Source organism: Manacus vitellinus, unplaced genomic scaffold (genome assembly GCF_001715985.3).
Source record: "Manacus vitellinus isolate BGI_N305 unplaced genomic scaffold, ASM171598v3 scaffold_26_pilon, whole genome shotgun sequence".
Classification (NCBI taxonomy): domain Eukaryota; kingdom Metazoa; phylum Chordata; class Aves; order Passeriformes; family Pipridae; genus Manacus; species Manacus vitellinus.
In genome coordinates, this window is record NW_021939960.1 from 967,580 (window position 1) to 989,230 (window position 21,651).

At 42.0% G+C, this 21,651-nt stretch overlaps 1 protein-coding gene across 1 annotated transcript in view; it reads right to left on the bottom strand.

Moving 5' to 3' along the window:
* Nucleotides 1-1,779: 1,779 nt before the first annotated feature.
* PREX1 (phosphatidylinositol-3,4,5-trisphosphate dependent Rac exchange factor 1) overlaps nt 1,780-21,651 on the bottom strand; it is an 86,385-nt gene continuing 66,513 nt past the window's right edge. Inside the window, exons 26-40 of the mRNA XM_029960381.1 lie at nt 21,173-21,379; nt 18,804-18,892; nt 18,236-18,318; nt 17,533-17,623; nt 15,727-15,855; nt 15,027-15,068; nt 13,093-13,310; nt 11,986-12,085; nt 11,201-11,344; nt 10,440-10,554; nt 9,920-9,986; nt 8,994-9,181; nt 8,255-8,357; nt 7,629-7,696; nt 1,780-5,777 (exon numbers count right to left, since the gene is read on the bottom strand). Of these exons, the coding sequence (XP_029816241.1) occupies nt 5,735-5,777; nt 7,629-7,696; nt 8,255-8,357; nt 8,994-9,181; nt 9,920-9,986; nt 10,440-10,554; nt 11,201-11,344; nt 11,986-12,085; nt 13,093-13,310; nt 15,027-15,068; nt 15,727-15,855; nt 17,533-17,623; nt 18,236-18,318; nt 18,804-18,892; nt 21,173-21,379 (1,687 nt within the window). The 3' untranslated portion in view covers nt 1,780-5,734. The remainder of the gene's footprint in view (nt 5,778-7,628; nt 7,697-8,254; nt 8,358-8,993; nt 9,182-9,919; nt 9,987-10,439; nt 10,555-11,200; nt 11,345-11,985; nt 12,086-13,092; nt 13,311-15,026; nt 15,069-15,726; nt 15,856-17,532; nt 17,624-18,235; nt 18,319-18,803; nt 18,893-21,172; nt 21,380-21,651) is intronic.

Genomic DNA, 21,651 nt, shown 5'->3' on the forward strand with positions numbered 1-21,651 from the left:
TGAACAGATATAAAAATATAATCTCTGGAACATTTTCCTAAAACCATGACAAGTTCTGTTTCATGCAAAAACATACCCTCCAACTTGTGCCATTTTGGAATTGTCCCCCCAGCCCAGACAAGGTCACTGATATTGGGTGCAAATGCAGTGATGGTACCTGAGCTCAATCTTACTTGAGCTACTCTAGCTGATGATTGATTAACTTTCAAAAGCCTAACACTACTGTGGCCATTCCTACCCTTTGTACACAAGGTAAAAATAAAGGCCTTCCAAAAAGCATGTCCTCTTCAAGGAGTTATTTGTCCTGTGGTGGTGTATCAGTGCAGGGATTTTCATCTTGGCTCATCTGGAAACATCTGTGAAAGCTTAACTATGAAAATTGAGCCTTTTGTTCTAAAATAATCAGGTCCTTTCTCTTTAATTCACCACTGATGCCAGTGTGGGCTTCAGAACACAAAGGTGAAAACCCTTCAGCTGATTAGGATCCAGGTACCAACAAATCTTTCTTCTGGTACACTTGATTTCAAGAGTGGGCAAGAGCCTGATTCTCAGGGTATAAAGGCTGACAACTGGAAGGACCTTAATAATATTCTCAATTAACAATGGCAAACTGGGTGATATTCTTTAACAAAGTGAAAGGTGCTACTCTGCAATCACAATTGAATAACCTCTTGCCAGGACCACAGTTTTAAAATATTATTCAGCTAAAGTTTACTTATGTGCTGAATTCTGATACTCTTCAAATCAAGTAGAAACTGCTGAAGTTAAGGAAGTCTAGAGAAACTTTACACACAAATATGAGTTTATTCTTTTTCCCTAATGAAAACAGAGATGTTTTTACTAGATTCCTTGATGGTATTAGTGCACAGTACTTCTGAATGCTGAAACAAGGCAGAGGAAGCACATAAAACACACTCAGTTCCCTTTTCTTATACCAACAACTCTCAATTATCTTATTTATGGGAAATAAGAACAGAAATTTTTATGTGTCATTGTGATTTTTATCCTTTTTTCTAGTTTCCTGTTTTTTCAAGTCATTAAAACTATATTATATACGTAAAGCACCATCAGTTTTCAAAGCAGTTAACAATTTTTCTCCTTTGAATCTTCACAGTACCAGTGCACAGAAATAGTTCCCCATTCCCTCCCCAGGCTGCTGTAGAAAGGAAATGTGAATTACTCAGTATAACCAGTGGAGCCTGCTGAGGCTGAACACAGAAATTAATGTAAGGACACAAGAATTTGTTCAGTTTATATTAAAGAAAGTGTCCTTTGGTGATGAGGTGCAGTGATGCTGTGACAGCCCCATCAACACTGTATGTACTGTGTTACCTAAGGGGAAACAGGAAGGATTTGTGCCTAGAAGGAGCAGAAGGCTCAGAACTCAGTGGCATGGCAGTGGTTTCTTGTGCTAATCAAAGCCATGGCTCTCATGCTACAAGGTGGGAAAAAGACCTTTTGCTGTTTGAAAGCTTTTCTTCCCTGTGCAGATGAACAGCTACTGCAGACTTGTCTGAATGGCAAACCTGAACTTCATATTTTAAACACTGGTGCTACATAAACACTAGCCTTGGATACAAACTGTATTGGGTAATTTGATTAACCAATGCTATCTCATCAGTAAGGCTGTGTGCTTTTGTGAATAAGCTGATTTCATGAGCTGTTTGTTGAGGTTTTTGCCATTTTAGCCATTAACAATGACCAGGTGTTTAGAAACTATGCCAGACATTTATAATGACAAGTATTAGGACAGATGAAATAATATACATATGAACTGTCAATGTTTTTTACATTGAAATTCCCAATTATTAGGCTTAGTGTTTTAAATCTTCAAATCACTTTAGAACCGTGAAACAATCAGTGCTCAAAATATTCCCTAATTAGCAGTATTTGCTGATAAGAAAATATGACAGAGGAAAAAGAATTTGCCAGAGTTCAGGTGGACTTTTCAATGTTTTTTATTCCAGATGGAAACAAGATGTGTATTTGTCTAAAGCTGTGGCTTCTCATCTAAAAATCCCAGTTATTTCAGTCTGCAAATGAAGAGTGGAACAGGAAAATGTCTAATGCTGGCAGGTGGCCAAAGCCTGGGTTTGAAAAGCAGTTTGCACCCTGGCAAAGGCCAGGAGAAAAGCAGGACTACTCACCCAGCTCCCCTCTCACAGCCAGAGCAGCTTCTGCAGGGCTGGGCTGGGCTGGATCGTGTCTCCCTCAGCCAGGCACCACCTCAGCCTTCACTGAGGTCACTTTTTTTGACAGAGCCTGACTAGAGAAAAATGTTTCTCAGGTCCAGAAGAATTTTCAGCCAATATTAATTAATCCCTGATCTCTGGTACTCCTTTTTTTTTTATCTTCAGGCTGTATTTATGTTTACACTGAACTGTCTTTACCTTTCTCATTATCTTTTTCTTATAAAGATTCCTCTTCTCCTCAACACACAGCTACCCATTTTCACATAATTAATTATTTGGCCTCAGCACAGGGCCAATATGTGTGAATACCTCACCATCCCAGCTGGCCATTTGTCTCCTAGTACAGGCTGAGCTTTCAAGATTCTGTCGAGTTGCCTCTGCACCATCTTGTGACAAACTCTATGACCAAGGTCCTTTTATTATCAATTAACCAGAAATGCAGCAAGACATTTTGTTCAATCTTTGAGTGCATGAGCTAATATTTGTACTGCAAAATTCAATCCCACTCATTTCATCCCCTTCAGCATCCAAAGTCTTACAGGGGTTTTTTGTGTGTGTACTGGGATCCTTTGCTAGAGTAGTGCCTCCCAACCCAGCATCAACCCCAGCCTGCTCAGATCTGTGCTGCAGTGGTCAATGCAAATGCAGTGGTTAAGCAAATTCAGTTACAAGATATATACATAAGAAATTCCACTTGCAGCTGCCACCCAACTCCACTTTCTTTTCAGCATTGTCTTTTTTCCTTTAGCCAGCTGCTTACACACATCACCATGCTGCTAATTCCCATGTTCTCCATCTTGACTGTTTTCCACATTTTCCACACATCCACTGTATCAGATGCTCCAAATCTGTGAAATCTGTACTTGCTCAGTTGTGCCAGGCCTGACTCTTACTTTGCTTTTAGCCCTGGGAATTCCACAGACCTAATCCCTCTTTGCTTGCGGGCTCGGTTGTGCATTGCCCTCTTTTTTTTTTCCACTTGAATCTGTTCTTTTCCAGCACTGGATTCAAACCCCACAGTTTTACAGCATCAAAACAGGTTTTCTTTTCTACCCTCACAGGAAGTCTGCAGTGAAACCACAGCTGTAGGGGGCTGCACAAACAGGAAGAGTTCGCCTCTACGCTGCCACTTTGAGCTGATATCAAACCCAGCTCTCCCCTTACTGTTTAAACTTCAGGCTCCTCACCATTCCATACAAGTAGCAGAGCTTAAACTGCTCAACAGAACTTAGAGCTAAGAAACTGAAGGGGGTAACAGAAAATAAGATCATACCTTCTTTTCCTTATAATATAAACCAGCTTTTAATAATAAAAACTTCTATCACGTTTTCAGTGAGAATTACATATACATTTCAGTGTAAAACAGTGCACAGTGTAAATGCCCTTAGATACCCTTCTCTGCATCTCTTGTGTTGGCAGTGGCTGCAGACGTGGGCCAGGATCCTGCCCAGGCCATTCCACGGAGCTGAGCTGGTGGAGACACAGCCAGGGCTTGGCCCACGTGTTCCTTCTTACTTTTGGGTGTTCCTACAGTTCTTATAATACTAAGTACATTTTAAGTTGAAGATTCAGTGAAGAAACATCCATTTCTTCTTCAAACAGTAAATGGTAAGAGTAACTCTCCCAAAATTAACAAGAAAGTGCATTGAAATAGTGATCTGCTCATCTGGCTGCAATCCAGAATGGACACCCAGCACCAAACCCCTGGATCCCACAGCTGGCAATCCATGGGCTGTCCTAGTTCCCTGTAACAGGTTAGAGCTGAATATTTCACAGAATATTCTGGGTTGGAAGGGACTCACAAGGATCACTGAGTCCAACTCTTAAGTGAATGGCCCATAGTGGGGATGGAGCCCGTGACCTCTGTGTTATTAGCACCAGGATCTAAAGAGGCTGCTGTAGGTCAGAGGAAACAGTTAAAAGTAAGAGATCAAAACAAAACATGTTCCTTCCCCAAAATTATTTCAGTCTGTGAGTGAAAAGAAAAAAATATTTAAAAATTAAGGAACAAGGTTCAGAACAATCTGCATCCCCCAAATTGTCATAAACCATTTTGTGTTGAAGAGAGGATCGAAAAAATTTAAGAGGTCTTCAGTCCAAATGAAAAAGTCTAATTTTAGGTTTTGAGTTGGTTTGGATGTTATTAAAACAAAATGAAGTCAACTAAAAACCAAACAACATCAAAAATAACCCCCCCAAGCCTTTATTTTCTAGAATATACATCACTGCAAAGCACTCCTGCATCTCCTGACTGGGAGCTGGTTCAAAGGAGGCTGCAGAGAGTCGGAGCAATGGGGAGTTTCCTGTACACCTGCTGTGGTAGGGAGGGGTGGTCATGTTAAGGCACTCACTCCAAAGGAACATTATTTCTATCCTGAGACTGCTGACATGTTTTGATTAGTTTCAGCCAGTAATTTGGAAAAAATTACTGTGCTTAGGGTAATACTGACAGAATGGAGAACAACTTTTCAAATGAGAGAAAATAAAGTACATTATTTACAGGATTCCTTTTTTTCTTTTAACTTAAAAGCATCCCTAATACATTTTAATAACTGTATTAAAGACTACTTAAATATTGAAAGATTTTAAATAATGTAGATTTTTTTCAGTAAACTGGGAGTAGCTGTGTAACTGCCAGCATATTGGTCCCATTTTAAACAATATAATTTTTATTTAAATCTTGTATATATAATAACATGATCGAAAACACATATTATTCCACTCCACATAAATAAGTATAGTTCTTCTGACCTGTTTTAAAAACTACATCTGTTCAAATAATCAGATTATAAGACTGTATTTTTTCCTTTGTAAAGATTCCTTTAAAATCCTTCACTCCCAATCTCTCCTCTTCACTAGCACTGTATTCCAGAGTATATAATCATAGGGCATTAGTAAAAAGTTAATCAAAAACCTGGAAGCTACAGTAAGTAAAATGAAGTAATGGTAAGAAGTATTATGGAATGTATACTCTGCAGCATAGAGAGATTGGCTCTCACTGGGCTGAAGTGGAAAATGACTCCAGAAGAAATTCTTTATGTTGATATTTGAATAAACCAAAGACTGTGCTATTCTTTGTTCAAAAGTGCAGGTCAGTTCATGAAAAACTGGTGTTTCTGAAGCCACTGCACGAGGATGTCGACCAAAATCCTGCTGGCAGTCCCAGGGCTGCCAGGGCAGCACAGGGAGAGAGACACGTGTCCCCCCAGCAATTCCTGAACCAATCCAGACCCCCAAGTCCACAACCTTCAGGTGGCAGCACAAACAAGCCACCAGTCACACTGCACTTCCTTGAAGAACAGTGGTCACTGTTCCAGGCACCTGGCAAACGGCAGCAGGTCCATCCTCGCCCGTGGGGTCTGGTCCAAGAATTTCTTCAAGAAGTCAAAGAAACACAAGAATCCTGCAGGAGCTCAAAGGCAGGTTCCTGGGGCCTGGGGCAGCAGGTCCATCTCCCCCAGCCAGAGCAGCACCAGCAGGGGCAGTTGGTGGGGCCCTGGGCAGGGCTGCTCCCCTGGTGCTGCCACGAGTGGCTCCCACTTCTATAAATCCCCGTCTGTAGGTGGCTGGCACAACCTATAGAGCCTTTGGGGCAGATGAAGAGGAGGGAATTAAAGATCACAAGGATAATAACAAAGTTACTGCCATCCTATACGGGAGTCAGCAGCTCCTTTGTCATTCTGCAATTTTTAGAGGTAATGCCATATCAAGAATATCATTATTTTTAATCTTAATCATTGCAAATTTAGAAGTGCCTCTAGTGATTTGTTAACTGAAGTATTTATAATCGTTGTTTACAACATTGTTTGAGGCTTTCCATCACTCCCTTTTAATTTTGGGTCTTCACCAGTCCCTTCTCTCTTTTTCTATTTCCTTTGGTTTTTAAACCCAGTTCAGCATTTTACCTGAACAAAAAACTTCCCTCCTGCTCCCTCCCAATTGGAATACCAAGCACATAAAAGAACATATTTGCTTGTTGACATGGTTGAACAAACTTTAAAATTAATAATCATATTTTCTGAGAAATTTTTTGAGTCACAAGATTAGCAAATTGAGAGCAGTGCTTAAACCTAAGCACATGTTTACTTGTCATTCTTGTATGACTTTGTGGTAGCTTTTTCTTGGCTGTTTTCTTTTCATCTGAATAAAACCAAGTCTTTTATAACTTCTCTTTCAAGACTCCTGTTAGAGAGTTTGACAAACCTCAGTGTTAGGTAGTACAATCCTGAGAGTTAATATTAATTCCCCAGATCTCCTTTTAACTTAGTGCTCAGTTTTATTTCCCATTATGATGATGGAACCCGGTAGGAACACACATATCTGAGCTTTATTGCCCTGAAATAACCCGAGTAAACAGTCCTGGAATTCATCGTTGTGATTTGGAGCGTATTCAAAAGAACACACTCAACACAAACAAATCGTCTTCTGATTTGTTTGTAAAGCTATTTCTTTTTGAATGTAACATGCTGTTATGGTCATAAAAATGGAACCAAAGTAACATACAGCTGTTAATAAGGCAAAATAACCTCCCTGTGAAAATCTGATGGATGGCACTGGGGCCATGGTCCAGGAGCCAACAGCATTGTTTTATTCCATTCTGAAATAGCAGTTACTGGTTTGCCTTTATGTAAACAATGCCATTAATGAACAAAATCAGAAGTTCTCCCATATTTGTACAGATGGATTCTGTACATATTGTCATCTAAACCACGATGATTTGTTACTGCCATTGAGGGGAAATGCTGTGTTATGGTTTATTAAAGAACATTCTTTTGCTGAGAGATGAAATTGGAAAAAATTGATCAGAGATACTTTTCTTAAAAATAAAGGTATTCCTTTCCTGTAGAGAGAGGTGAACATCTCAAGCTCCCTTTCAGTGCAGTGGGATTCACAAATGTACAGAGCTTTTCAAAGCTGCCTTCTAGACAAACCCATACAGAACCTGTGCAACAGACCCTCCTTAGGCTGCACTACTGTGGGGTTCCTCTGACTGGCAGCACTTGCCCTCAAACCTGCTCTGCCAGAACTCAGCCATCAGGCTCTTGTAAGCACACAGTGGTATCAGCTTATGGATTATCTTTGCATATCTGCACTCAGATTTTGCTGTTCAGGAGTTTTTCTTTCTAAGCATTCCACATGTGGCTGTCAATCCTTATCTTTGCCAATTCACAGCAACAGTTCAAAAAAGATCAGCTATGTTTGATTCAGAAAATGCAGAAAGTCTTTGAAGCTGATGATGTACAAATTGCAAGCAGCAAAGCTGATTAATCTACAGTGCACTTAGTTTAGTACAGGGAGAAAGAAGAACAGGATTCCTCTTTTTTTTTTCTCCAGTATTGCTACTAAGATCATCTCTGGTTATAACAGGAACTCCACAATTGTTCCAGAAACATAAAACCAGCACTCAGAGCAAATGCATAATACATAATAACCTACCGAGGTGCACACTGTGGCATTTGGTCCATCACTTTCAGATTCTTGGCAGAGATTTCAACCCTTGGTCCCTGTGGAAACAGAGAATTTATGGTACTAACAGTATCGATAGAGCTGATGATCCTTAGGGGAAAATATTGTAATGGGAGTATGGTTCCTATTTGAGAATCCATTAACTACTTCTAGAAGATTTGGAATCCATTGGGTGGATACATTAGTCATCTGTGTTTACTTAAAGGACAGAATTAGTCCCAAAGCATTTTACAAGCACTGCTGTCTAGCACTAGGGAATATCTACTATTTAACACTGTGGTCGAGACTTGGATTTTTTCTGTACTGAAATTGTCTTAAGTATGCTGCACAGTCTATCCATCAAGATACACATTTTAAATAATGTACACTGAGGCATAGATTTTAATTGCTGTAATGGCTATACATGCAAATGTTCATTTGTTCCTGTCAAACACAGGTGTAACTATTCAGATATTAGTAAGGTTATAAATTCATAAGTTTGGCTACGTGGGTTTGTAGTGCACAAAACACAGTGCCCACCAAAAGAACCTGGTGTTTGTGCCACGATGTCCCTGGGATGAAGATGGTGGGTGCAGCAGCCACGGCCAAATACTCACTTGCTTCCTCATGATGTCTGTAGCCTGCATGATGCACTTGGGCAGGAGGCCGTGGCTGCGGGCCAGGATGGCAGCTTGTTCCAGGGACACACTCAGGGTGCTCCTGAGCGAGGGAGGAGAGACAGGAGATCACAAATCAGTTTGAAAAAATATAAATATGGATGTACAGGACACTTACCTGCTCTGCTAGTTGGTCACTTATCTTCACTTGCTTAGTTTTTTTTACCTACAAAACTATTAAATTACCTCAGTCCTACATTTCCAGTCTTGTTACACTTAGATACTGCAACTGTTGGAGTCTCAGCATCATTACTACAAGGCTGTGTGTCACTGCTCTTCTGCACTGATTCAATTAAAGGGATTCACAAATGAATCTTGACTTTGAGACACTGGAAGAACAGTGTGCTTAAAAATCAACGTGTGCACACACCAAGATTCTAAAACTATTTTTGAGCAACTTCCTACATGTTCAGCATGTGACTGAAGACAGCAAGTTCTGTGCTCTCAGATCACTCAGTTGCATTGGTTGTTGCACTGAAACACAAAAACTTTTGTGTGTCAATACTAATTATTAACAAAAGTATTAATAATCACAACCTACCCCAAAGTAAAGATGTTAGTAGATTTAGGTCCTTATGACATCCCTTAAAATTTACCTTATTTTGCTTTGAATGGAATCAAATCTCTAGGAAGGACAGAAGTTCTCACCACAGCAGCAGGACCCAGGTTTAACCCTCACCTCTGCATCCCAGTGCCACACATGGTGATCTGACAGGCTCCCAGGCGGTAACAGAGCTCAGAGGATACAGGCAGCAAGGCAGCTCCTGATGTGGGACTGCTGGAACATCCTGACTGCACTGGTTTGGGGGTGATGAAAGACTTCATCAGCCTGCAAAGCTCATCCATGGCATTGATAGGGCGAATGAGCTGAACAAAGCAATACAAACACAGTCAGTGGCATATTTACACCTTCACTTGTATTTACAAGCCTTTATCCTATATGTAAGCACAATATTCTACATGAGAGTAACTCCCACACAGGAACAACTAATCAGAATATACGTGAACTTTGGAAGTGGCAAAATACAATTACTTAGGCTCGGGGTGATTCTTTGCAGTTCCCACAAATCACATACATCCTCTCCAAAGCAACTGCAAGGGTGGTCTCTGGCTTTGTGTTCCCTGCAGCAGCATTTTCATGCCTTACCTGCAGATATCCACATATGTGCCCTGCCCTGTTAGACAGACTGCCTGTACATGAGATGCTGGGCAGCACCATTTTCCTCTTGGTTTAACTGTGAACAAAGTGTAACTTGCAAATGGAACATTTGCTCATTTTCATGCATCTGTGGGAGAGGAAAATGAGCCTGTTCTGTCTGGCCTCAGCCATCGTGTTGGTGAGGGGCAGGCAGGGTCACCCAGAGCCTCCTTAGTGCCAAGTTAGGGGGGGCTGTGTCTAAGCTGGTTCTGCACAATTTCCTCTCAACAGAAGAACTGCAGCCAAGCTCCAGAGAAATTCACCCCTTTAGGGTAGGGAACATTTCAAAATGCTGTTTGGGTTTGTACAGATCTGCCATACAGGTATCCCACAGCTGGGATTTTAGAGATGTTGAAATAACACTTCTGAGAGAGAATTTATTGCAGAAATAAACACAGCAACAATACCTGGTCAATCTTCACTGCAGTAGTATTGGAATCAGTGGGCAAGTTTGATCTCTCTAGGTAAAATGTCCTGCAAAAAGGCCAGCAAGGACTAGATTAGTTGGTTGTCCTAGTTCAAGCACATATGTGTGTATTATCTTGTACAAAACAGTTGAGCAAGCTATGCTAAAAATCTGGTACTTGAGGATCTGCTTTCTTATTGAACCATTGTGATGGCAGTAATTTACAGACTCTGTATTAAAAAATATTCTGAATTTCCATTTAAAATAATAATTTTAGTTCTGCACAAAATGCTGAGGTCAAATATAATGGGCATTCCATCCTGTACAGTGCACTCCTGAACGAGCTTAACTATGGGAAGAAAATTAACAAGTTTACCACACAGTGAGGATCTCCAAAAACCCTATTTGTACAAAAACCCCATCACGAATGGAACCTCTTTTTCATTAGATTTTAAGGCCCTCAGGAAGGAGTGCTCTGAAATTTTCTGTGTATTTTAAGGCAAGGCAGAAGCACAGCATACCTGAGTTTCCGGTAGTATTGCTGCACTTTCTCAAGTGAAATGCCATTAATTTGCTGTGGGAGTTCTTCCAGAGATGAGCCAGCTGGTTGTGATTGCCCCTCCGTACTCTCTAGAGCTGAGGAAGAAAACATTTTACCAAACCTATGTTCTTAGTGGGTTTTTTAATTCATTTATTTATCTCTGTACCATCTCATTCATTACTCAGCAGATGACTTTGTCACTGTTTGATCATGTCAAGGTTGATTCCACTACTGCACTAATTTAGTGCCTTTCCCAATATGGGAGTACAGTGGTGATATCCTAAAGGTGAGTTTCACAAAAAGCACTTCTATCTAACAGCAACTATTCCCCATTAATGGTCCCTTGAAGGAAATGTCCTGTATTGTATTTTGGTGGGAATATTTGCTTATCAAGTCGATTTCCAGCCCAGATGATTCTGCCATGCTGTTTGCTTTTTAAAACACTTCCCTGTAGCCTGGGCACACCTCCTGATCCCACACGAGATCAGACCATCCATGTACTCCAGTATTGTCTCTATGGCCATTCGAGGAAAGCATAAAAAAGTCCCAAACAGGCATATTCTCATGACTCTGCCTTATCTAGTACTCCCCAGGTCTTCCTAAAATAGAAGCACCTGCTTCTTAAATGTGTCTGTAGGTCTCAGCCGCATTTTTTTAAGAGCTTCATGGTCATTCTTTATTTGGAACCTTTCAGAACCATCAGTTGAGCTTATTTTTCTCGAGAAAGCTTTTTATAGACACCTTTTGTGAAGAGCACCGTGTGCAGTTTCAAGCTTCCCCCATTCTGAAACCGAGCAGGCAGTTTGGAGAAGTAGTAGCTGTCAAGATAAAAGATAACCTTCAAGGCCTGACGACTTCCTTCAATGTGGTAGAAGACATGAGTATCTGGAGAAATAAAGATAAAACACTTACTGCTTTACCACAGCAGGGGAATTGTGAAACCACTGTTAAGAGACTTTGTTAGATTACCTAATGACATTTCCCATCTCCACCATAAGATGAGTAAGGGAGAGCCTTTATGGAGAGAATGCAGGCTCTGACTTACTACACTTAAAAAGATATTAGTTGGTGTGATTTAGTCTGATGTTTGATGCAAATACAATAAATGTGGTTAATAATTAAAATCCCGTGTTGTTTCATGGCATCTCAACCAGTAAACATGAAGAGAGAGCTGGCAGGGTGGGACACTGGACACTGGAGAGCTGGGGATTCACCACAGGGAATGTGGTGAATTACAAACATCTGTCAGGAGCTGCTCATCATCTGTGACACCTCCCCAGGTACAAAGCCACCCTGATAAGGCACAAGCCACAGCTACACAGCACAGAAGAGGCACCACCATCCCACCCTGTCAGTCCTGCTTTTTATGCTCTGTGTTTGCAGTGCAAACTGAGGGACTCCAACAGAGAAGCTGCCCGGTGCTCTCCAGGTCTGACATGGTCTCCTAGATCACAATCCTAGAGGATATTAACCCATAAAACATACAACAACCAAAAAAGAGCTTTAAAGAAACAGAGGATACTCACTTGCTACAAGACTTTCATCCAGCTGCTTGAAATAGAAGGCAACTTTATCTAGTTCAGCCAGAGTGACCTGGATGTCTTCCAGCATGGTGTGCTCCTCCTTCTGCATGTAAAGCAAGGAAACACACACAAATAGGTTATCACCTGGCAGGAAGGTGTCATTGTTATGGGTATGCTTTGGTTGAGGAGACCTAGAGCAGAGTGCAGAGCTTTCCATAAGCTCCATCCCAGCCAGGGAATTACTAACAACTCCTTAACTCATACTGGTACAAGTTTAACCACTCCTTGCTTAGGTGTCATTTGATGTGATTCACAGTCGAGAGGTTTAAGGACTGAATGTTTGAAGGGATCTCTTTCTCCAAGCTTTATTCTATAACCTAAACATGTGAAGAACAGCTGATCAGTTACTGCAAAATAAATATTGACACGTTGCATGCAATGAAAAGAAATAGCAGTTACATACACAAGTAGTTTGGATTGTATTTTGTAAAAAAAAACCATGCTCAATCTACAATATTTCCACAGTCAAAAAAAAAAAAATCCATTTTCTATACTGTCAGAGCTACTTGTCTTTTTTATGCTCCTTTTTTTCTTAGCATTTGTACAGTTATGGCAGCTGATCTCCTGTGGCTGTGGCTCATGTGCTTGTTAGGTGCAGATGAACAGTACAAACGTGGCTGTGGTGCCTCACACCCCAGCACCACAGACCTGAGAGATGGACTGTCCATTTGTCCCAACTCCTGCAATCCTCCCAACTTTCTCACCTGTTTGGGGAACGCGTGTCCTCGCCAGGGGATGGCAGGGGACACTCGTGTCACCAACAGCTGGGCCCTAAAACCTCCCTAAATGCAGCAGTTGTTCCAAATGTGAAGGTAGATCAGTTCCTATGGTCTTCTGGTGTGACCATGGGCCTGGTATTTGTGAGGAGATGAAAATGGCAGGATAAGGAATATGGGCACTTGGTTGCCAGCAGCAGGAATGCCCAGAGTTTGCTGCAGTGAGAGTCTGAACATGCCACCAGAATAAGGGGCTCTAGCTGTGCTGTGAGTGGCACAGAATCACACAGGCAAGTGTGAGCAGACCCAAGGGTGCCCCAACTCTTCATCTTACCACAGTGGGGGAGAGAAGGGACTGGTAGTGCAGTAGAACTCCAGTGGCTGCAATCTGCTCCAGCCACTTCCTGCTGGCATCTCTGCTGCTCTCCTCGTACTCCCCGTTGTTGTTGTATCGATAGTTGAGAGCAGCCAGTAACTGCTCTGAAAAGGTGCAAATAGCAGCCACAAGAGACTGAGAGAAGATGGAATCACGTCTCAGCTGTAGCTCAGTATCTGCCAGAGAAGGGGAGAGAAGCACAGAGAAGTCATGAGTACACTTGTCTTTCATCTCACTGCCAACAAAGCAGTTTGTGTGTGGGTGCACATGACATTCGGCCTCAGCTTTGCACCACCTGAACAGATAACCTCCCCTTGCTGTGTGACCTGGCTGGAGAGATGAGGACAGCACAGCTGGCATACGTGCATCTTGCAAAATTTTCTAGTCCAGTAAACTGTTTATTCCTCTCTCTGCCATCTGCATGCTCCTTCTTCTGACTAGAAAGAGCTGTAACTCCTTAGATACAGCCATATCTGGACTGATTCCCCTCTTTTTATGTTTACAGAAGCAAAAGAATTATTGAAAGGTCTCTGTCCTTACTTCTCTCCTGGTCTATTACAGATTAATCTTCCTCCATCCATCTGTATTTTGTGGGCTTCCCATATGCTTAATGCATTAACTGGGCCCATCCATATGGTACCAATTGGTTTATGTTTCCTGGGAGAATTTCCCCTGCGTTAACTTTGCTTCCAGTGTGCCTGCCAGGCAGCCACATGCTGGTCAAAGCAACCTTGTCACACTTAAGAGGATTGCAGGCCAAAGAGGCACATGAATAAGTGAAGAGCTACTTCCCAGGAGCCCCCAGCTCCTCCAGCAGGCTCTCCTTGGCAAGGCAGAGTTCCCCAGGGAAAGAGGCTGAAGACATCACCCAAAGGCTTTGAATGTCTGGGTTATTTTTACAAGCACTGAACACAACAGACTGACTAATACACTCCAGGCCCTGGGCCATGTTCTCAGCTTAAGGGTAACCATCCTTCTTTCCAGAGGATGTTCATGAAAATGCTGCAGGAGATGGGGCACACGTAGACAGGCATTTGGGGACACATTATATCTGCCATCAGTAAAAATAGCCTTTATGGTCACTGGACTGACCATCCACAGGCTGCTTTAGACAGACTCATGGACCAGCCCTGGCAGGAGCTGAGAGGTAACTCAGAGCCATACAAGTCTCTCATCTTCACTCTATGAAAATCTGAGAAATCAAGTCTGGTATAGTCAAATAATGACAGCATATTTCAGTTATTTATTACCTCATTTTCAAGCAAATGGACATCAAATAGATGCTACAATTACAAAAAGACTGTGCATTGGCTCCTCAGAAAGACCTGTCCCTTGCTCTGCAAGCACAAGGGTTGGTGCATGGTAACAGGTTCCTGCTGTCCCCAGTGTATTTAGGAGCTCCCTGTCTTTGTCTGCTCCTGGCTGTAATTTCAGTACAGACAATCCTAACTCCCCACACGCCTGCTCTGCTTGGAAAGATGACAGAGTCCATGGTCTCACAGAAAATTGTGCAATACATCTCATTTTTGCTGCGTGTTCTCACCACAGCAGGAAGCAGTAAAGGCTGTCTGGGAAGGAGGGTTGTGCAAAGGAAAAAATGAAGACAGTAAAAAGAAAAACAGTGCTTCTGAAACAACAGCAACCAGCCAGGTAACACAAGCAGGCTCCAGTGAACTGAAATCATGTAAACTGAAGAAGAGACATCAGATCCATGGGAAGGCTGGTCTAGATGCAGAGCAGGAGAAATGTCAGCATAAAATGCCAGGGTAAAAACCCCTAAATGCCAAGGAAACAACACATCACATTCTCATGTATGCAAGTGAATGCACATAAAACTGTCTTAGGGACTTCTGATGCCTGTTGTTGTTCTGCAACAAATGAAACTCCCTTACCTGTGCATTTTAACAAGGCCAAAAGCAGCTGATTCTTCCCATCTAAAACAGTGAAGACAAGGAATGCTGTGGTCAACATAATGCAAGGCAGGTGTGTTTGGTCAACAGTCTCCCCATTTCCCCAATCCCTCACCCAGTCTTTTTACTCTGAGAGTCCTCACTTGCACAGACATGTTTGTGATCCAAAAACCCAAGGTGTAAAGCAGGGAATTTTCCTGGCTACATGCTCTGTGTTAACTTCCATGAAACTTGTAGATGAATCCCTAAGGAGGTGATTTCTGCCCAGTGCTTTGCCCTGGGCTGCAAACATCAGCTTCATCTCCCATTTCAGCTCGACCAGACTGCAACAGGTTAGGATGTTGCAGCACCTGATTAGCATTCATTTCAGTTTGGAATATACCAAGCACCTCTCTCTTCATTTTCTAAAAGCACAGGGAGATGGATCAGTTTGATATCAATCTGAGTGGGCTGATGAAATAAAATAAGGGGGGGGAAGCTCTTTGGAATTGCTGCACAGGTGCAATTTCACCATACAGCACCAGGACTCTGCAAACCATAACACTCTACCTGCTCCTCTCTAGAGCCCAGGACAGCCTTACTACAAACTGAGATCAAATTATAAAACCAACTGCTAGGCTTGACTAGACCAAGATCTTTTCTCTCTGAAGCCAATAACAAACTTTTTTCCTTATTTACAGACCTTCCACATGTTTCTGTATGATTTCCACAAGGTTCCTGATGCGCACTGGAAGGTTCCATGGATCTTCCTGAATGCTGGCTTGAATGTTGTTCCGGCACCTAACTGTGGTTTCTTCCTTCTGCTTAAATTCTAGAAAACATGGAGTGTGTTAGCCCTTAAGGAAATGCTCCATAGCTGAGTGGCTTAGGAGTTATAATGTAAATATAGATGAAAGCAGAGACACAGTATCAATAACAGTAATTGTGAATTGAAGAAGGTTCTTAAATAGAACCACTACAGAGGAAAAAGACTATTCCCATACTCCCAGTAGCAGCAGTCTCCCTGCATTGCTTTCAGGACTGTGGGCCTGTGTAACCTGCACAGAGCAGGGAGCTCTGCCCCACTCCTCAGACACAGAACCCCTCTCTGTTTCAGCTGTCAGGTAGATCTCGAGTCTCTGGCTGTGCAGAATCACATCAGCTGTTTGGCTGCAGCTGTCACATCCTATAATACTGATGAGAAGTTCTGAAATATTCTGCTTTCTTTCACCTGATGAAAGCTAATTATTTAATTACAGAGCAGAAAATTTACTCTCCAGGACTTAGCTATGTAGCTAAGCCAAATTTCCATTGTTGAGGATAAAATGCATAAGCAGAGAAACACTGAAAAACTGTGCCAAGTAACTGCTCCAAGACAGGAACAGGGGAGCATTCCAATGTCCATCCATCACCAAAAGGTGTCTGTGGTAGCTATTAAATGGATACTGTGGTGCAGGATTCCAGCTGAGTGTAAGCAGGGCTTGTCTGTTCCTCAGTGTGATGAGAGTGGAATCATCAGTTAAATAAAAGACTCTCTCAGGCTAATTAATATAGTTTTAATAAACGAGACTCTGTTTAAGTAAAATAAAAGAAGGGAAGTGTCTGTTGTTTCTGCACTTCATTCCAACAGTGCATGGAAAGACTAACACTTTACACAAATGTGAATGTGTTTGTAGAGATGAGTTCATGTAACAGAACTTCACATGAGTTATTCCTGGAGGCAGGAAAAAAAAGCAGGAATGCCTCTCTAGTTCTAGAGCTTGCCACTGTAACTAAAAACCAGAACCTGTCAGGAGCTGGAGTGTGACTACAGCACCTGGGGTACAGCAGGAGTAGTAGGAAACATTTCAGATTTCAAGTGGGAAAGGAAATGCAGCAAATGTTCAGAAAATAAAGTCCTGTGTACTACAGGGAGACAAGAAACCACATCCTGAGCCCCAAAACCACTAAACCCAAAGTCTCATCATGGTCCCTGAGGAAAAAGAAAACACGGTATCATCTGTTTGCTCTCTATGGGAATCAGTTTTCAAAATAAGTGTCATGTGAGGATGAGTTTACTCTGGCAGTTATCCATCTGAAGAAAAGCAGAGTAAGTCATTAAGCAAACTCGGGCAGAACCTTTTGGTGCCTCAGATTTCCAGCGTTCAGCCCCTCCTCAGCTTATCAGAGCACTCATTCACCTTGTATCTGACCTATCCCTACTTTGTACCTTTTGAGATATGTTCACATCAAAGGGGGGATTTGGAGACTTGTGAAAGAGCTGTGAGGATTCAGTAGCATGTAACGAAACAAGGTTCTTTGTGTTCAGGAGGAATTCACATGAACTCAACCTCTTAAAGATGCAAAATTTCAGTGGTCAGAAAATTTCAGTTGTACCTGCCAATAATGCATGACTGGGCAGACTGCAGAACTAAGGAACTCTGTGTGGCCAGACAGCATTTGTGCAACCATGGTAAGCTCTTAGGTCTTGGAAATCACATTACTAAATACAGTCAACATATTTCTTTACCTTGCAAACTGTGGTCCATTGGAAAGTGCTTGGTTTCTTCAAAGGCTTTAGTTATTCCTGGTCCTTTTAGAAGTGCATTGATTGCATCAACCTACAGTTGGAATGTTATGCATCAGTGTAAGTAAGATTTGCAGAAGAAAATCTGAACAGAGTTCTTGTGGGGAAATGCCCAAACCATTACACTGTTTGTATTTTGGAACAACTGCCAAACAGCAGTAGGACTTTGTAGCCATGAACTGGCCTCAAGAGCCTCTCTCATTTAATACAGCATTTTGCACAATGATGGTCTTCATGCTGATTAGAGAATATCAAACCATGCTCCAGTGTCACACATCTATAAAGATATCTGCAGGCCAAACCTGGGAGAACCCTCCTGCAATCTGCAAATGAGATCCATTTACATCCTACAAATCATCAGATGTTTGTTCACCTCTTCTTTTTTTCATGGAAGCCTTTTTCCCCTTAGTCTCATGCCTTAGATAAGGCAGGTCAGCCTTGCTTAAATCACATGAGGCAACTGGAATGTGGACAAAAGTGATTCCTCAAACCTTCCTATAATATACTTGCTTACACAATACCCCAAAATCCTGATAGTTTGCCCTCCTCAAAATATGATTTTGTGACACAATTTAGTACTTCCAATTTCTTGCATTGACATTGATAAAGAGAAAGCAATTCTGTGTAAGAATAACACTTTACATACCTGGTTAAAAAGGTGTTCCAGACAGCCATGAAGTTTGTCTTGCTTGTCTAAAGGAATCCTCATATCATTGGGAAGCTCATCTCCTAATAAGGGAGAGATGAAAAGCTTTTAACTTTCAAACATAACCTGTGACGAGGCCACAGATGACACAGGCACACCTTCACACTGGTGGGTGAACAGTGATTTCTGCTTTATCTCCAACTCTTAGATCAAAATATTCTTTATTTTCATATAATGCAAGTGTCCAACAACTAAAGAAACTTATCCCTGCCTCGTACCTCTCCCACGTTCCAAATTTACTGTGGTTTATTAGAAAAAGGCAAACCTCTATCTTTCTGTGCTTGTTATTAGTTTTGAAGAAACCACACTTGCAACTTAAATATGCAAGTGTTTATAATCAGCAAAGACTTGTCAGCTCTGCTGAGGGGTCCAGCACGAGGAGGACTCCTGTGCCCTGTGCACACACTCACCTGAGCCCACCCCAGCCCTGTTCAGGTGATGTCCCCCTGCACACACTCACCTGATTCCATCATCCCTGCCCAGGTGATGTCCCCCTGCACACACTCACCTGAGCCCATCTCATCACTGCCCAGGTAAGAGCTGTTGCTCCTCACGCTGGTGTAGGACAGCACCGAGTCCCGGTTGCTGTTACATTCACTACAAAGAAAAGCAAAGAGGGGATGAACAAAAGCTGTCCCTACACCCAGCCCCTGACACAGTGGCATTCTGGCTTCATTAGCACTGCCCCCCCCCAACCTAATTCTGTTCCACATATGCAAATGGCACACTAATGACATGCAGAACAGCCCTCAGCAAGGCCTCTGGGGCTGGACTGCCCCAGGCTGGCTTTTCCTAGGTGTAGTGCCCACTGAATGCCCACTGTATCACCCTGGTTCTGTACAATGCAAATGGCCCTGGCACCCTTGGCTGGGTCAGCCCAGAAAACCTGCTCTGAGGACACAGAGTAGGGGACAAATAATTGAGATTTTAACTCAACGTTTGCTACAAATTCTCAGGATATTACAGCATCCAAATCCAGCATATTGAGAGGCTGCAGTAGCACAGATACTGAGATGGGAGAGGAGATTTAAGGGATCTTTACCATCGGAGAATCAGGCACTGCAGATCCTAAAACTACCTCAGAGGAGTCATGACAGTCAGCTTCATCTTGGCTATGCACACCTGGAAAACTCTAGTGTGAATCTCCCCTCCTTAAAGTTCACTTTCCACTAACTATAACTTAATAAAAGTAATCAAAAAGGCTATGGATCTCAGGCTCTGCCCTTCCAATGAAATGACAGAGGTTTTAATGGTACAAGCCCAAAACAAAGCTTACAAAATTCTTCAAATTGTCTCTTCCTCTGATTTTGTTTTAGACTGACATGAAAGAAAAATGTAAGAGCGACTAGAAGAACCCTAATTGGGGTCCTTTGTTAAATCTAGTATCAAAGAAATCTGTTTTTCCTCAAGAAGATTAATACTTATGGCAACTGCTCTGCTGTACAAACCTTTATGAATTACACTTCAAATGATCCCAGTGAAAGCAGCATGACTAATGCAAACAAGGTGTTTTCTTATCTGTAATTTGCTTGGTTTTGTAGTTCCTCAATAGTTTTTCAAATCAAAACCCACTAAAACATGTTTTATTCTCCCTTGAGTAACTATTATCTGTAATATATGCTTAATTCTCTCCCTCTGTCTAATAAAGATAAGACAGAATAATGTTTTTCATCTTACATTTATGTGTAGGATTTTGGAGCAAGTGACAAACCCACAGAGACTGTTTGTGCTGTCACTTTGCTACCCAGAATAGATTAACCTCAATTACAGAAATTTAAACTAAACAGGGATTCCTATTAACAGTGAAAGAAATACAGCACATTTCACTCCAAAAGCTTCACAGAACGTGTGCAGATTGAAATCTCACACAACAAACAGATGTCCCAGATCTCAGCACTGAAGTGCTCGTTCTCTTTCTTTACTGACTTTGTACTTGCTGTCCTTTGAGACAATCAATACTGAACTGGACAAGACCCTGAGCAACCAATTTTGTCCTGAGCAAGAGATGGGACCTTGGGGGCTCCAGAGACCCCTTCCCACACAAACTGTTCCCCTTCTGCCAGTTTTGCAGCCCTGCATGGATGGAACTATAGTTGTTGGTACCAGTGCCCAACAAAGGCAAGTAAAGCACCAGGACTGCAGCAGGGAATTTTCAAAGACCCAGCATTCATTCAGGTCCCTGGGATCCTCCCAGCTCTAGGGCCTTACTACAAATGTAAAACTGGCCTGTTAATGATGTTAAACTGCAGTGGTCAGCCATGGCTACAACTTGTTATTCCATTTCTTCTGCAGCTGAGTTTCCAAATGTTTCCTCCCAAAAAAAGACAGATTTGGAGTGTGTGAGATCTCCTTTGGCAGCAAATATTCCTGGAGAACCAGCAGTCAATCATGTCACCAAAACAAGATTTTGAGACACCTGAATAAACATTGGCACTTGTGGTTTCAAAGGCTCACTAAAAATAAAAAACTCAATGTCCATTTCTGTTTCTGTGCCTCAGATTTTTGGGAAATTTGGTTGCAGAACCAAATGGAAACATCCTTTTACAATAAAAGCTATTATAAGAACAAGCAGTCTGCAAATTCTGCTGGGCTTCTGTAGTTTCTAGCCACAAGATACAGAAAGGGAAAGTCACATCAGACCTATTTATTTAATTTTATTCAGTTTTCTAGAAGTTTTAGTATTTTGGCATTGTTTTGGGGGAGGTCTTTTGCTGTTTATGTCACCATGGTAATAAATGTAATGATAGTGAATACTTTACTAAGTGAATAGTAGATAATGGACTGACTGGAAAACAACCTGCTTGTTGGATCCACGAATTAGAACTTTGAAACACTTTATTATTAGCAAGGTAAAAGTGGCACAACCTTCAGACTAACCTGTAGGAGTCTCTGTAACTCATTGTGTCATGTCCAGAGTCTTCCTGGTCCTCCTCAGAAACTTTGAAACAGACCTTCTTGATTCCACCATGCTCAGCTTTGTCAGGATCACTCTCTTCTGTTCCCAGGGAAGGTGGAGATGTCTCCTCAGCAGATGGTGGCTCACAGGCACCACCCTCTGTAGGTTCTGTTATGGTGGACAAAAGTCTGCAGAAGTAGAACACACAGCTCTCAGTCTCATGAAGGAAGGATTGGGACCAAGGCTAAATTCAGCTTCATGAAATCACAAGCAACCTTGTGAGAAGTTTAGATGGACTACACAGACCACTTCCTACTGATCCAAACACAGCCCCAGAGCAGCCACTGGGAAGGGACCCACAAGGATCCTCATGCAGAGGCAGGTGTGAACAGGTGAGGAAAGAGGCTGACACTTGGGGCTGACAGCACAACATGTTTTCTGAGGTTAATGCCTCAATGTT